This window comes from Anastrepha ludens, chromosome 4 (assembly GCF_028408465.1).
Source record: "Anastrepha ludens isolate Willacy chromosome 4, idAnaLude1.1, whole genome shotgun sequence".
Classification (NCBI taxonomy): Eukaryota; Metazoa; Arthropoda; class Insecta; order Diptera; family Tephritidae; genus Anastrepha; species Anastrepha ludens.
The window spans coordinates 51574313-51589905 of NC_071500.1; the positions used below are offsets into that span (position 1 = coordinate 51574313).

The following is a 15593-nucleotide window of genomic DNA, read 5'->3' on the forward strand; positions in this document are numbered from 1 at the left end:
TTTTAAGCAAGCCATTGCTTGTAGTATTCTGCAAATTCTACTCTATTGAATTTAGTTGAGCAAAGAGTTTGTATCAAAATTTTTGTTTCTAACAAGATGTTGAAAATTAAAACATTGAACATATTAGCGGCCGGTCGTTCCGGTCGTCCATCCAACTAGGTGAAATATAACTGGTGCGGTACCTTATGAACTCCCTAAATATGTTTTTAATCGTTCAAAGTTTCCGATTTAAAGCAATATGGTACCTACGTGCCTTTGTGAATACCCCTAATACGTTAATGTTCCGCTTCACATTTTCATTCTTTCTTTTCAATTAACGGTATAATTGCAATGAGTTTACTTGTAGTATTCGAACTGTGTGCGATTTAAATAAATTAACAACAAATCCTCAGGAAATAGAAATCTGTAAAATAAAAACATTTCGCCTAAGCTAAATAAGTTGATTCCATTTTGCTGGCTTGTTAACACCAAACTCCAGCGATAATTAACAGGTCAGCCTTAGCGGTCACCATCATTAACTTTTAATTCATGACAGTCGCGTGAAAAAGAGTGAAGGCAAGTTACCTAAATTAATTAATCTGTCTAAACCTTTCCCCTCAAAATTCATTTTTCCTCTTTTCATTAATTGTTACCAAGTTGTATATTGCCGATTGGCGTTTGTGTATTAAATAAATAAACAAATAAATATTGTAAATATGTATACGAAATTACGTGTCGTTTACAGGCCGGCGGCATAATCGGTCCTTATTTCTTTCGAAATGAGGAAGGAATTGCTGCTACGGTGAATGGCGAGCGCTATCGAGCTTTCAACCATTGTTTCCCAAAATTAATCAGCTACTAATGCCAACAAGGCGGCCACTGACGCCATACGACCAGATTTGTTGGAAAAAGTAGTCGAAAACTAGATTGATGGCATGGTCCATGGCTACGAGTTGGCCACCGCGGACATATGCCGGATATCAGATTCAAAAAATAAATGCAATTAAGTTGTCTACCAGATTATAATAAACAAATTGATTCCAACAATATTTATGTTTTGTATTATCATTTTAAGTTCTCAAGCTCTTAAAAAAACACCTGATATTTCGAACATACGTACATAAATATATATGCTGCATTTCTTAAGTTCCACGAGGGCCGGTGGATTAAAAAAAATTTATTAAAAATTTAAATGTTAACGATGTTTCTAATTTTGAAAATTCGCGGTATCCAAATGTAACTTTGAATTTTCTAAAGATCTCTGGGCCTTTTGCCTAAAATATTATTTGGAATCTCTCATAATAATCCAAAGCAAATGACCTAGTCCAGTTACTTCCATGAATATTTAAATTTTTTCTAGTTTGATTTATGCAATGAACTAAAAAATTTTAATTCATATAATTGTTTTAGGCTTTTTCGCAAAAATAAATAAGTTTTCTAGTACAGATTTGTGCATGAATCCTTAAAAGGTGCTTAAGCCAAGATTACCTTCCGATGTGGGGTGTACGCGTTGATGGTGTTATTCAAATGGAGAAATGTGAGCTTCCACTGAACGGTAGATGGTTTTTGCATGGAAATACATAAATGAAGAGATATTCATTTTTTTTATTGCGATTTAATAGAATACGGAATTCAAAGATTAAAAGAAGAGTTCACAAAATATCAGCTTGTCATCATTTAGTTTTTTCTTATTTGTTTATAACGCTTTGAACAAATTGGGTATTAAAATCTGGCTTATGTCGAGTGATTGTGACCACAACTCCATAAGTTGGACTGTTTCCATAAATATTTTTGATCGTTATTCTGCATTAATTCGCCCGCGAAGTACTTCCTATTTTGCGTAAACCCTTATTATAGCTTCTAATACATTGGCATAATCAACCGCGAACATTGAACCAATGGCATCTTCCGACAGGCTACAACAACACATGATTGAACTTCCCTTGCGCTTAATTGACTTTTTGCTACTTCGGTTCAAAGGCTACGTTCGTGAATCCCTGTTATTATTTGAGCAATTTACGAAACCCTGCTTAGATCAGTATAACCATCAGACGTCGGCGATATCATCAAACGGTAGACGGATATTAAACGAATAAATTTTTAACGGCCATGTGAAGAAATGGTTGGTGTCATGTGGGTACCTTTACATGCCGAGCAGATGTAGAAGTTTAACATACACAGCATTCGACACGTAATTGTAGCTGAAACTTCTTGTAGTTATTATTGTAGCAGCATAAACATTTCCCATTGCATGTACAGGGAGTCTTTGGCCAGATATAAATCCGGGTCGGGGACTGCCGTGGCATCGTCAAACTCTTATGTAGACTCTGATGATGACATTTCGAAGGCGAGAGTCTATACAAGTAGTTATAAAGTCGCGATGAATGTCGTTCACGGGTTGCTGGTGTTGTTGTTGTTGTGTCGGGAAGTACAGTCCTTGGCCGGATATATAGTAAATCCGGGTCGTTCCGACTGTCAGGTAAACGTCAGCCAGCCAGAACACTTTGGAAAAAGGAGCACATATACAGTAATTCTTTCGTTAATTATTTTTTTTTTGTTCAACTTTTTTATTTTACAAAAATACACTCATTCACGCTTGCATACATACATATTGAGATATACGTATGATATAGTACATAATTATTTATGTGATAAACTGCCAAAAAGAGCACGTTAGTATAAATTTCAAAAGAATATCTAAACAAGTCTATTCATTTCCTTTTCTCAATCTAAATATTATATTAATGCCAGGCATATTGGAACATTTTAAGTGCAAAATATGGAAATGTTGAGCTTAAAAATTGGCAGAAAAAATTACTCTTGCTTGCATATAAAATGTATGTAATTTTCCATGGTTGGTATGTTTGTTCGTAGTTCACCCACTCAAGGTCTCAAAAGTGATTAAATTTACAAGTAGAAAATGCATCAAGTGCTAGTACTGAAAAATTCAAATGCGTGTTTTGGATGATATCTTCACATCAAAGAGTTTTCGTACGAGGAATACCTATCAAATAAAAATGTTGTGAAATATTTAAGAAATTGTTTGAATTAGAACTAATAATTGATACAAACCTGTACAGAGCATGCTAGGATGATAACCAGAATTTGGCATAGGGAAAATGTTTGTATGTAACCGTTGTTATCAATTAGCAAAGCATAATCACGGGCTTCGCGATTTCGACTATAGGATTGGTATGACAGCATATCGTTAATGTTTCGCTCCACGGTGCCGAGGGTAACCTATAGAGAACAATTTTATAAAAATGTAAATGCACTAAGATCGGTCCAGGCACACATATTACAAAATAACACGCTTTTTAGCATTACTGGTTTGCAATACTGTATATTTGACAAAAATTAAACCGGTTGGTGCGTTTTGTAGGCTTCGTGACGTGTAGAACCATTATCATAATACTCACTGTGAAATTTTGCAAATTCAGCTGTAGCTCTTCAATTTCTTTAGCATATTTGTCCCATGCATCATATTTCACAACCGTGATATAAATGTTTACCAATTTGCCGGCAAAACGGGAGAACTGATTATCAATGCACACGGAGTAATAGCCTCCAGGGGAGACTTGATCTGTATAATCTGCAGTGGCTTGCCATTGATATGGTTTCACTATCTGATTCTGGGGATTACGCACAGCAAACCCAGCCATGCCATCACCACCACGCACAACCTAAGAAAATATCCATAATACACATATTTACTGCATTTCCTAATCCAAACAAAAAGAACTATTGTACTCACACTAAATGAAACGTAAAATGTGGCACCCGCCTGCACATACTGATAGTAGCAGTCCTCTTTACCAGCATCGATGTGTACCTTGTAATCCATGGCTACCGCTGGTAGCTTCTCATACCAAGGCTTGTGGATTTCCTGCGTTTCGGCATTGTTGGTCGCAGTATATGTGAGGAAACAAATTAAGAAAAATACCGATAGTAATAAACTTGCGTGCCACGTCAAAAAACTCATCTTTTTGTTTTTGACTTTCACTTGCTTTGCTTGATGGCTGAAGGCGCTATGCTTAAAAGCAAAGGCAACATAACGACAAAAACAACAACGAGGAACGCGAATATGGGAAGAAAGGCAACCAGAAAGCCGAATGTCTAAAATAACAAAAGAAATCACTGCACAGCTGCATTTTTGCAGCACAAACACCAATGTAAATAAGAGTTGCCACATATGGCGAGATATACTTAAAACGTAACGAAAACATAAATAGTATTTACGTTCTCCAGCTGAGCATCCTCACATCTATGCCTATATGAATTATGTGAAAAAAGATCTTTTATGTGAAATATATGTAAATGGCAGGGAGAGACAGTGAATTTCATTGTTGAAATATATATTCCTTAACAAATTTCGTAGTTTGACAACTCAATTTACATATCACTGCGCTATTTGAATGCGCGAATACAGTGATCTGATATACTTGATGCCATTTTGAAAATGAAATGTTACGACAGCAAGTCAACCCACATGAGAAGGCGAAAAAGTCAAAACAGATTGACTTTGACAGAAATTGACAGATGTTAAAACACTATTAGTATAAGGTGTAGATGTGATTTAAACAAATGACAAGCCCACTCAAGTTTGAGTTCGGTATACTAATTGGATGAGTGGTTGTACCTATGATGCATCATTCGTTTTTTTTTCTTTTTTGAGAATTAGTAGGAGATTTTCAGAAAAACTTGCAGAATATGGTGACTTAGAGTTTCTTTCACAAAATTAACAACATCAATATTCTGTTAATAACAGTTTTTTTTATTATTATAGTTGTTTTGTATATATTACGACGAATCATCAACATTGGTGGAGAGTTTGACAGCAATATCGAACGAATGAGGAACTAAAACCCATTAAATATTAATGTCACACGACAAAGCAGTAGTTCCGAAAAAATACGAGCTGCAACAACCAGAAATTACGATAGCATTAAGTACAAGTATATAAGCAGAAGTGCCTTATATTCAGTCTTAAGCCGAACGTGTGAACGTGCAAGCGTGTAAACGTATAAAGTGAAATAAAAATAGTTAAAAGCTACAGAAAGAGTGTGCAGCCGAACACCATTTGCTATTATGCCAGAAGTGTAAGTTTTACAAGTTTACATCTTTTAATATATATATCATGTTTATATATATATTTAAAAACACTATAAACTTTATTTTTAAAAAATACCTAAAAGTCAACTCCACGCAAAAATATTGTGCCTAACCTGTGTTGGACTGATGATGTTTGGTTACGCATGAGAGGAAACGAGTTTCAAAAAACAAAAATACTTCGATTTTGACCGCTTTTATTCGACACGACTCCAAAGGCAAAGTAACCTGCTTATTGAATTTTGAAAGTTATGAACGAGACACAATGGTATTGGCCTTCTTCTTCATTTATTATCTTCTAAAGCGTTTTTGTATTTTTTTACGAGTGTCTGGCAGCACGTAGCGTACACAAAATTGAGCAAAACTTATCCCGCAGAAAAAACTGCTTGCTTTTAGTAACATATTTACGCAACACATCGGTTTGTGTGTGGTTGTGTTTGGTTGTACACCGAAACAATGTTGCCATTGATATTTTTGTATACATACTTCTAAACACATCCGCGTTATCAGTTACAATTTTTCATTTTATAATATGCCAAAGTAAAAAACCAACAAGTGCAAATAGTTCGTTTATTTATAATTAACATTATTCAACATTGTGTTTAAGTTATTTTAATAACACATAAAATTTTTCCAAGTTTATTGTATAAATGATTTCGAAATATACTGTTTGGCAACACTGTGTGGTGAGAGAACAATCAGTTGACACGATTCTCCGGAAACTATTCGAAATCCTATGATAAAATCTACGATGCTACGGAACGGAAGGGTAGTGTGAATTCATTTACTTGGGGCTCTTATTAATTTCATCGCATCAGCGTATGCCTGCGTTTACGTAGATAACTGTGTGCACCATATGTAATTCCGAAGTTTTCGTAGATAGTGTTGCCAACCACTTGTATGAAATTCGAATTAGTGTAACCAACTTTTTAAATGAAGCTCAGATGATTTCTGTTTACATGTTTGATCATTATTGACGTAGAAGGCATTATTTAAAAAAATATGTTATTAAATAAAACAACGATATTTAAAATTAAAATGGATTATATTGCTTCAATAATTTTATTAGTAAAAGAGGAAGGTTATGCAAATCAGATTTTTACAAGTAGAGCGCAAAATGATAAAAGATGATTGTAATCCCTTTAATTTGGGCGGTTAAACTTATGTCGTTATAAAAAATAACAGTATGGAATTCACATTATTTAGTTTTATTAAAGACTTCCTAGTAAAAATTTGTACACTATGTAACTCAAACGAAGAAGAAGATATATATCACTTCTTAGGAAGGTGCCCTGTACTGAAGGAAATCAGACAAAGATACTTAAATGCAGAAAGGCTAAACGACGCTGAAGCAATATACATACCTATGTATGTATGTATATACTAAATGACCAAAATTGGAGAACGCTAACTGATTTCATATACTCATAGAAATTTTCTTATAGCAGAGTTCAATTATTAATTAATTTAAGTGCTGTGACAGACAACATCGTTACACACATTTTTTTTATTTCTTTAATTACTTTAATATGCCTATTAAATGAATTAATGTATGAACCAAATCAATTGTTAACCATAATTTTTACAAATTAATTAAAGAATTCCTACTACTACTACTACTAAAATACATCTTAAATAATAAACATATTTATTTTTTTATTATGAATTATTATGGTGGAGAAGGCTATGGAATAGAGCCCGATAGTTTGCGTAAGAGACTTACACGGAATCTATTAAGGTTTCGGGACGTTCATTCAGAGCTGTATCACTTTAGTTCTATGTTATAAATTTGCTGCTACGAGCAGGTACCGCATCCAATACATTCAGAGATGTTGTTGTTGTAGCAGCATAAACATTATCCATAACATATCCTTGGCCGAACAGTTTGACGTACCCAGCATGAGCACATATAAACTGTTTTTTTCACCGTTGTATTTCAAGACACACATTATTAACGATGTTAATGATGTTTTTCCACTGCTGTCATCACTCAACAAGCTGGAAAAGTGTTTACTCTATAATTTAAATATGCTCTGAACAGAATTCACAAAAGCACTAACTTTTTGGTAAAATTTTCTACCCTCTATCTTTTTTCTTCGAAAAATACATATCTCTTCCCTTTCTCAACCTACTTATGCATATGCAGCGATCCCACACTGCTCGCGTTGTGCTCGAACGCAGCTTGGTCTTGTCGAGCTGTTTCTTCAACTGCTCTCTCGATGGTGGTGCTCTTTGTTTGAGCAGTACTCTCAGAACAAAAGCGAGGAGAAGCGGCTATTGCGAATGCAGCTTATTAATGACGATTTTTCTTTGTAATATGAGACCCACACTTAGGATGTTTAGGGGATCTGGACTGAAATAAAATACTGATCTGGATACAAGTTAAGTTGTTGTTATTGTTATTGTTGTAAGAGCATAAACATTTCGTTGTTGTTGTAAGAGCATTGTTGTTGTTATAACATCATTAACCGTAGAACTAACTATCGTATGGTTCACGTCAGCTCCTCGGATACATATACAATTCGCTGGAAGCATAATTCAATAATAAAAGGTTATTTAAAGTTTGACAACTGATTTCGAATGTTATTTAATCTATTAAGACAATTTGGAAGTAAGAGAAAAACGGGCATAAGATGGTACCCTTTCTGAAAAGGTAGTTAAAAGGTAAAGGGAAGAATAATTTAATGTTATTTTATGAATGGCACTTAATTATTTATATTTTTAATTAAACTATTTACTACCGAGTTCTTTATATAATATATTTCATGGAATTTTTGATTGTAAACCTTTAATTTAGAGGTGTTTCGCATATTTTCTATGGGTTTTTTTTCAGATTTTAGAAACATAAGTATCCGAATCCAAAAGCTCATAGTTTCCAAACAATTGTGTTAACCAAAACCATACGGAAATAAAATACAACTGAACTTAAAATTTTTAACTTAATTGCCGAATTTCAACAATTTCTGCAACTTTTGATACGTTTCACAAAAGCTTTGACAACCCATATCTGAAAAACTATAAGCTTACTGCAAAAAAAGATATTTTTCCCATCCTCAGAAGACCTACCTGTGACATAGCGCTTAATAGTTTTTGTTGGGGCTTTCAACTGTTTAATCTTCCACTCCGAAAGTATTTGACTGGCGTTGGATTTGAATTTATTCCTTAAGATGAGCCAATTCTTTTTCCAGATGCAACACACGACAATCAGTATATGATCTAGATAAAAATTCGTTTCCTCAAGATCTCGGTGGCCAATTGTGATAACCTCTTCGAGAGATAATACGGTCCGGAAACTTTTCCCGTAAAAGATCAATGGTTTCGTTGCTTGTGTGGCACGTAGCGCCGTCTTGTTGAAAATAAACGTTGTCCAGATCAATAATATCCAATTCCGGTCATAAAAATCGTTAATTATCTCTCGATAGCGCAGTCCATAACAGGTGTTATTGGAAAACCCAATATAAGTAGATGATCTATTTTTTTCCTGCTTTACTCCCAATCCGTAATTAAAAAGCGAGATTTCCCATACAAAATTTCTCTGCTAAAATCTGAGATTATAAAATAATCCTAGACAATTACCATACTTTTTGACATACAATCCTGGGTTTTCTGTGTAATAGATCATTATTTTTACGCGTGTAAAGAAAAACGTGAAAGTAACAACTATAATAAATAAAATGCATGCCGGCAAAGAAAACGGGTCTGTAGACATAGGCCCCTATTATGAGTTGCATTCGATCTTCGATATTCGTTGGTTGTCGAAGATCGAAAATCGAATGTCAATTTGGTATTATGAGCGGTGCAACGCTGTCGAAATTTTCGTTGTATACCGAATTTAGAGTCGAATGCAATTTTGCTTTCGATTGTGTAGCGTATTGTGGGAAAACTTGTTAAAATGTAAGTTGTTTGCGATTATTTATTGTTTTATAGTAACCAAATAATAAATATATACTAATTTTGTTAATATTATGCAGGAATATGTTAATATATGTTAATATTTTGCGAGGAATTTACAACGGAGCTGAATTGCTTGGGACCACCAGTTAGAACGGCAGCAAAATGGATTAAGGTTAATAAAGTTTTTTTTTGTGATGTTTATAGAAATACATTTTTATTTTTTTATTATTTTCCCTTGGCAGGTATGGGCTGAAATACGTAGAGGAACTGAAATACATATTTTTTTCGAATGACGAATAATTGAATAAAGAAAATTTATAACAAAAATAAAACAGAAACTGTGGCGTAAAGGTTTCTATTTAATACTTTTTAGATTTTTCTATAATATTCTAAGAATTTCATTTCTTATGTTTTCTGCTTCTCCGTTATTTGGCTCCACTTCAATATCTTCAGCATCATCGTTGAATGTCTCATCGGATAACTCTTCATCCGGAAGTTGAACATTATAAAACAAGCAAATGTTGTGCAAAGCTGCACACGCATTAATAATTTGTGTTGCTTTTTTTGGAGAATAGTGAAGAGCTCTTGGCTCGGGTGCACTGCTGCAAATGGTTTTTTGTACTGGACAGTAGGTTCATAAACGGCTCTTTAGATAATCTAAAGTTCTTTAAAAAACTGTAAGGAAATTTCTGTAATATTATGTACGTCAACACATTTTGAAAATACTAAACTTACTCAGTGGAAGCCATTTCAAGGGGGTTGGATGCGCCCCTCAGCTGTTTTCTACATCTAGCTAGTTCCACTAATCTTTCATCGAGCGTTGAATCGTCGAACCACAACTCCGTTGTACTCCATTTTCACAAAAAATACTTGTTTTTAACTTTTAAAATTGTTGTTAGCAAAGAATTTCAACACAATCGGTTTTTCTTTTATTTTGATTTGCTGTATCAGCTGAGAAAAATTATCTATTGTAAATGCGTCGAGCGATCGAAATTCACAATAGTCCTATTCTTCAACGAATGAGCACCATAATACCAAATGAAAATTCGTTCGATCAGCACTTTCGACTACAGTCGAAGATCGAATGTTGCTCATAATAGGGGCCATAATTCTCATAATTTTGTTGTTAGGTATTATTAATTATGCATTCATTTAACAGAAAAACGCGTATAGGATGAACGCTTGTCCTCTTATTACTTATTATAAAATGTAATATCGAATTTCGAATGCGTATTGCTGCCATAATTTTTTTAAACCTCAGTAAACGTCGCGTACGGATTTCCTTCAACTGTTTATTACTAGTAGCCAATTGCGCAATTAAATTAGCTATTCCTTCTCCTTGCCTGTTCTTTATATATGTAGTTAATAATAATTGAGCAAACTAAAAACTCCAAAATATTCCACGACAGCAATTTATATGAAGAAAAACCTTTCAAAGCACTATTGACAGCTGTTTGTCAATTTTTTAGGTAATCTACCATATGTGAACGGGTAAATTATTTTGAGGATTTATTTTTTGATGATTAATGCATATGTGAACGTGCTTTTAGGGCATGAAAAAACTTCTTGCCGTCCTCTTTTGTCCAAGTTTTGTGGCCCAACAAAAACTGTATTACCTGCTAATTTTTTTTAGCAAATGTTTTCATTTCTGTACTTTCAAGTACTTTTAAAATTTGCTCTGAAATAAAGAGTAGCTTTCCCCATCTGATTTATCACCTGTTTATTAAGTAGCACAAGATGACCGACGCAGTGTGGAAATTAAACATCCTTCTTCTTCTTCTTAATTGGCGCGATAACCGCTAACGCGATTTTGGCCGAGTTTAACAAAGCGCGCCAGTCGTTTCTTTCTCGTGCTAACTGGCGCCAATTGGACACACCAAATGAAGCCAAGCCTTTCTCCACCTGATCTCTCCAACGCACCATTCTGCTACCACCAGCTGGTATCGCATCGAATACTTTCAAAGCCGGAGCGTTTTCTATCCATTCGGACGACATGACCCAGCTATGTCCCAGCGCTATGTCTATGTCGTTGTAAAGCTCATACAGCTCATCGTTCCATCGCCTGCGATATTCGCCCTTGCCAACGTGCAAAGGTCCAAACATTTTACGCAGAATCTTTCTCTCAAACACTCCAAGCGTCGCTTCATCGGATGTTGTCATCGTCCAAGCTTCTGCGCCATACGTTAGGACGGGCATGATGAGAGCCTTGTAGAGAGGTAGTTTTGTTCGTCCAGAGAGGACTTTACTACTCAGTTGCCTACTTAGTCCAAAGTAGCACTTGTTGGCAAGATTCTACGTTGGATTTCTAGGCTGACATTGTTATCGGTGTTAATGCTGGTTCCTAAATATACGAAGTCTTTTATATATATATATAATTGGCGTGCACACCCTTTTTGGGTGTTTGGCCGAGCTCCTCCTCCTATTTGTGGTGTGCGTCTTGATGCTTTCCCACAAATGGATGGACTTATAGTTTTAAGCCGACTCCGAACGGCAGATATTTTTATGAGGAGCTTTTTCATGGCAGAAATACACTCGGAGGTTTGCCATTGCCTGCCGAGGGGCGACCGCTATTAAAAAAATGTTTTTCTTAATTTTGGTGTTTCAACGAGATTCGAACCAACGTTCTCTATGTGAATTCCGAATGGTAATCACGCACCAACCCATTTGGCTACGGCGGCCGCCAAGTCCAAGTCTTTTACAACCTCGAAATTATAACTGTCGCGAGTGCGCCGACTGTTTGTTTGAAGACAGGAGGTACTTCGTTTTGACCTCGTTCACCACCAGACCTATTTACTTTGCCTCTTTATCATCGGCATACGCCAACATCATCGGCAATTAGACATCCTACATCACCTTTAATTATCACTTCGTGCGCTGGAGCATGCCTTCCAACTATCAAGTTTTTTGTTCAGTCACAAATAGTCGGGATAAAATATAAATATTAAAGTAAGAAACTTTGTATATTTCTTTCGAACAGTGTGCTTTATTTTTTCTCGCTTTTTCATCTGTTTTTACTCGTTATATTGTATAATATTTTTGCTGTTTTGTTTTTTGTTTTTGCCGTTTTATTATTACATTTTATTCATTTGATTCGCTATGCTATTTACCTTTTATCATTTCGTTTTCATTATTACTTATACCTTTTTTATATATGTGTATATGTATATTATTGTTTATAATTTTTTTGTTGTTGCTTTTCGAGTTATGAATTCGATTCAAATAGATGTTTTCTTATTAATTGTTGCTTTAAGAAATCTTCTTTTCCCCTCTACCGATTCGTTTTGCTAATGATTATGAACATGATAATGATGTTACAATAAATGTGCATATACATATGTATGCATGTTGTTGTAATGCATGCACATACATATATATTATATTTCAACTTGATTTGCTCCGAGTTCGTTTTGATGTGTGACATTAAATGCATTAACAATTTGATGTTATTTATGTATGTAATACTCATTTATGCCTTACTATTTGCAATGTGTATAGTATGTACTATGTATTTATTTGTGTATGAATAACTGGAGCCTTTGGCCGGAAAATTCGGCAGTGAACCCCAAATTTATACTACGTATTTATGCATGAATGAGATTCGGGGGTACAAATGGATGAAAGCGCTTAAATTTTATATTCAATTCGTAAGAAACTAGCATTATCGTACTGGACTTCTTAGTGTTTTGCAGAAAATAGTTGCACCTATGTAGTATGTATGTAAATGCTTGCAATGGCTTCGTATATCAATATGTTAGTTGATTAAATGCAGAGTATTGTTTATTTAATTTTTGCGTTTGCTTGACTGCAGATTTTATTGGTTCGATACTTGCAGTTTGATACTTTGAGATTTTATTGAATTTACTAAAAACCTATTTACCAGCTTCCAGTCAAGACTTCATTCAATGAACGCCAACCGGTTTGCCGACGTGCCAGTTAATTACAAAATTTAATATGTATATATATGTACGTATATTTTTTAATATTACATTAAGTTGATCTATAATTGATTTATTTTATTATATTTTATTTCAAAATGATTAAATAAATGTAGGTGGAAAGTTTGAAACTCTTATGGCGCGGTTTTCGACAAAAGGAAGATACTTAATGGTTATTTACTTTAGGTTTTTGGAATTATAATTACTTAAGTTTTTGATTTGTAAATTTTTGTTCGCAATCAGTATATAAACAACGGCCGTTTAACAAAGCGTAATTAATTCGAACTTCAAATTTTGTAATCAATTTTTGAGTTTGCAGTATATTATATAGGGTTTAAAATGTTAGGTAACTATAAAAAAGTCTGGCAATTTTAGGCAAAATTTTCTAGCGAGATAAATATCTTACAATGAACTGAGGGTGAACTTTGAACAATAAACGGTACATTTATTTGAAGAAGCAACAAAATCATAACGCAGTTTAAAGTAAAACATTGGATTAAAAAATGTCTTTAGAATTAGCGGAAAAAATTTATAAAATTGAACAATTTCTGGCATTTAAACTCGGCATATTTTTTTTATATACAGGGAGGTTCTGTAATTCGCTTCCGAGTAAATTGAAACAAAAATCACTATAAGTCCGATAAAAGGTGTTCTGTGTTTCACTCTCACTTATGCATTTCCATTTTTTCTAAAATGAATTCAAAGTGAATTCGGATATTCTGAGAAACGAATGCACAAGAAAACTGTCTGTTAGTATTCAATTCAATTCAAATTTGCATGCGTGCAACCACACTACGCCCAATTGCAATATAACTATCTTTTCCCTTATCCTTTTGAAGGCCACCTAAGATCATAGCGTTTTTATATTGTATTTTCTTTTATTTTACAACGATTTGTTTGTTGTTTGGCAAAGGGTAAGTTTTTATTCGATACAACTTGTATTTTTGAGATATTTAATTTTTTATTAGTTTTGAGGCTTAGAAATGCAAAGCCAAATCAATGGACGTAAAACTCAACCTTTTCGACATCACGTCTCGCGGGGGAAGGTCTTCTGAATTCGATGAAGAACATCTCAAATCACTTTTGAAGAGAACGGTCGCCAAAAAAGGCGTGAATTGGCGGAAAAATTAACCGCGATCATAAACGATTGTCAATCAATGGAATTTACCTTACAAGCTCAACAAAAAAAGCAAGATAGTCACCTTCAAATTGCTTCCCAAAACGCTATCGAGCAACTTGCAGTCGTACAACGCTTTTTGTACCGAATCGTCACTGGAGATGAGAAATGGTGCCTATACATCAATACAAAGAGAAGAAAGGAGTGTGTGGCTCCTGGGCATACGTCAAGGACGAGAGTCAAGGCGGATCTTCATCCAAAGAAGATCATGACATGTGTTTAATGGGACTGGGGGGCATGGTGTACTGGGGAATGCTCGTAAAGAATGCCACGATCAACAAGGAGCCCTACATTGTGCAGCTTCACCGCGTGAATGAGGCTATTCGACGGAAAATACCTAATCGACATGGTTAAACCATACTCCTTCACGACAACGTCATAACTCATGTTGCACAAGTCGTCAAAGCCGCACTCCAAGAGCTCGAATACAAGGTCCATCAGCATCCGACGTATTCTCCGGACCTTCCACCGACCGATTACCATTTTTCCGCTCCCTGTCAAACCATATGAAGGGCGTCAAACCATGTGAAGGGCGTTACCTTCGATAACAAAAAGGTCCTTAAAAAGTGGTTCAACAACTTCTTTGACATCAGACCAGGCGATTTTTGGCGGAATGGCTTCAACAAATTAGTCGAGAGATGAGAACGGCGAATATATACATTATTGATTAAATTATTCATATAATTATTGTTTTTTGTCTAAATAAAAGTGTTCGATAAAACGCTACGAACCTATTCCCCAATCTAATAATTCATTTCCAGGGTGAATCAAAAACGGGTTCAGAAATGAAAAAATAATTCGTTTTTCAGAACACTAAACCTTAAATCACTCGTATTTATATTAATTTAAAAAAAAGCTTTCTCAAGAATTTCAGAATCTGCCGGCGGCTAAAAAGTTTTAGACCTGTAAGCCTGACATCGTTTATGCTTAAGGGTCTGGAACGTATGGTGGAGAAGCACATTAGGACGAGGGTTCTAAGTCGAAACCCTCTCAACGTCAGACAACACGCGTGGGAAATCTTGCGAATCGGCTCTGCGCGAGTGCGTTAGCATAATCAAAAAAGGGCTGGAAACAAGAGAGTACACTCTTGGTGTGTTTGTGCGGAAGAAATCATTATCAGATGGATACTATGGATAGAGAAAGCGATGAAGGAGTCAGGGTTGAGGTGAAGAAGGGTTGCCCACAAGGCGGTGTACTCTCTCCCCGACTTTGGTGCTTCATAGTGGACTCTCTTCTTACGACAATGTGTGAGTACTAATCTCAGGACGATCACTTGAAGTTATATGCAATAAAATGCAGATAGCTCTAAATAAGATTAAGTATTGGTGCGAATTCCTTGGTCTTTCGGTAAATCCTACAAAAAGTACCTTAGTGCTTTTCACTAGGAAACGCAATATGGAAGGCCTGTTACTACCCACATTGAAAGGGGTAACACTGTCTTCTGAGGTTAAATATTTTGGAGTAATCCTAGATAGTAAACTTACCTGGAAGAAGCACGT

At 35.0% G+C, this 15593-nt stretch overlaps 1 protein-coding gene across 1 annotated transcript; it reads right to left on the bottom strand.

Annotated features, from left to right (window-relative positions):
• Positions 1 to 2529: 2529 nt before the first annotated feature.
• LOC128862286 (transmembrane emp24 domain-containing protein B) lies at positions 2530 to 4086 on the bottom strand. Its single transcript, XM_054100829.1, has 4 exons — positions 3734 to 4086; positions 3399 to 3662; positions 3052 to 3219; positions 2530 to 2983 (listed from the first exon to the last, which is right to left on the bottom strand). The coding sequence occupies exons 1-4, from the start codon at positions 3959 to 3961 to the stop codon at positions 2927 to 2929; spliced, it is 717 nt and encodes a 238-aa protein (XP_053956804.1). The 5' UTR covers positions 3962 to 4086; the 3' UTR covers positions 2530 to 2926.
• Between the last annotated feature and the right edge of the window lie 11507 nt (positions 4087 to 15593).

Excerpts from the sequence above, each read along its gene's own strand:
- LOC128862286 (XM_054100829.1), bottom strand. The coding sequence starts at position 3,961 with ATGAGTTTTTTGACGTGGCACGCAAGTTTATTACTATCGGTATTTTTC. Across the intron at positions 3,220-3,398 it reads TGAATTTGCAAAATTTCACA|GTTACCCTCGGCACCGTGGA; the intron begins GTGAGTATTATG and ends TGTTCTCTATAG. Across the intron at positions 2,984-3,051 it reads TCCTAGCATGCTCTGTACAG|GTATTCCTCGTACGAAAACT; the intron begins GTTTGTATCAAT and ends TTTATTTGATAG.